The sequence below is a fragment of the Sinocyclocheilus anshuiensis genome, unplaced genomic scaffold (genome assembly GCF_001515605.1).
Source record: "Sinocyclocheilus anshuiensis isolate Anshui unplaced genomic scaffold, SAMN03320099.WGS_v1.1 scaffold1200, whole genome shotgun sequence".
In the NCBI taxonomy this organism is placed as follows: domain Eukaryota; kingdom Metazoa; phylum Chordata; class Actinopteri; order Cypriniformes; family Cyprinidae; genus Sinocyclocheilus; species Sinocyclocheilus anshuiensis.
The window spans coordinates 232840-234283 of NW_015542405.1; the positions used below are offsets into that span (position 1 = coordinate 232840).

Genomic DNA, 1444 nt, shown 5'->3' on the forward strand with positions numbered 1-1444 from the left:
GTGATAGTTGTTCATGAGTCCCTTGTTTGTCCTGAACAGTTAAACTACCTGCTGTTCTTCAGAAAAACCCCCAGCTCCCACAAATTCTTTGGTTTTGCAGCACTTTTGTTGTATTTGAACCCTTTCCAACAATGACTGTATGATTTTGAGATGCATCTTTTCACGCTGAAGACGACTGAGGGACTCATACGCAGCTATTACAGAAGCTTCAGACGCTCGCTGATGCTCCAGAAGGAGAAACCATGCATTAAGAGCCGGGGGGTGAAAACTTTTGAACAGAAATATTTTTATTCATTTAGTGCTGCCCTTCAGAGGCTACAGAATATACTTACATGTTTCCCAGAAGACAAAATAAGCTAAATTTACCCTGATCTTTAAATTCAAAAGTTTTCACCCCCCGTCTCTTAATGCATGGCTTCTCCTTCTGGAGCATCAGCGAGCGTCTGAACCTTCTGTAATAGTTGCATATAAGTCACTCAGTTGTCCTCAGTGTGAAAAGATGGATCTCAAAATCATACAGTCATTGTTGGAAAGGGTTCAAATGTTCATCAATAGCGCGGTATTGCGGTTATCGCGACAGCCCTAGAGCAGAGGAGTGAGGATGAGGAGCGGGACTCACGTGAGGGGAGAACAGCATGGTGTTGGAGGCGAAGGGCTCGCGGAAAACCTTGATGATGAGGTTCAGGTCGCGCAGATACTGACGCACCTCCGCCATGAAGGTCTTCACCAGGTCATAGTACATCTGCTCCTTGGCCGCAGACGGCTCCTCGTCCAGAGGAAACACACTGATGTCCTCCTCCACCTGATGGAACATGTCCATCAGCACCTGCAAGCACAGACACAGGGGTGGAGTCAGAGCTGGACGGGGCCTGAGACACAGTCAGGCGGGGCCTGAGACAGGACTGGGTGGGGCCTGAGATAGAGCTGGGCGGGGCCTGAGACAGGACTGGGTGGGGCCTGAGATAGAGCTGGGCGGGGCCTGAGACAGGACTGGGTGGGGCCTGAGATAGAGCTGGGCGGGGCCTGAGACAGGACTGGGTGGGGCCTGAGATAGAGCTGGGCGGGGCCTGAGACAGGACTGGGTGGGGCCTGAGATAGAGCTGGGCGGGGCCTGAGACAGGACTGGGTGGGGCCTGAGATAGAGCTGGGCGGGGCCTGAGACAGGACTGGGTGGGGCCTGAGATAGAGCTGGGCGGGGCCTGAGACAGGACTGGGTGGGGCCTGAGATAGAGCTGGGCGGGGCCTGAGACAGGACTGGGTGGGGCCTGAGATAGAGCTGGGCGGGGCCTGAGACAGGACTGGGTGGGGCCTGAGATAGAGCTGGGCGGGGCCTGAGACAGGACTGGGTGGGGCCTGAGATAGAGCTGGGCGGGGCCTGAGACAGGACTGGGTGGGGCCTGAGATAGAGCTGGGCGGGGCCTGAGACACAGTCGGGCGGGGCCTG

At 55.7% G+C, this 1444-nt stretch overlaps 1 protein-coding gene across 1 annotated transcript in view; it reads right to left on the minus strand.

Annotated features, from left to right (window-relative positions):
• The window catches only part of sos1 (son of sevenless homolog 1 (Drosophila)), a 77550-nt gene that overhangs the window by 54762 nt on the left and 21344 nt on the right, over positions 1 to 1444 (minus strand). Inside the window, 1 exon segment of the mRNA XM_016492263.1 lies at positions 620 to 826. Within this exon segment, the coding sequence (XP_016347749.1) occupies positions 620 to 826 (207 nt within the window).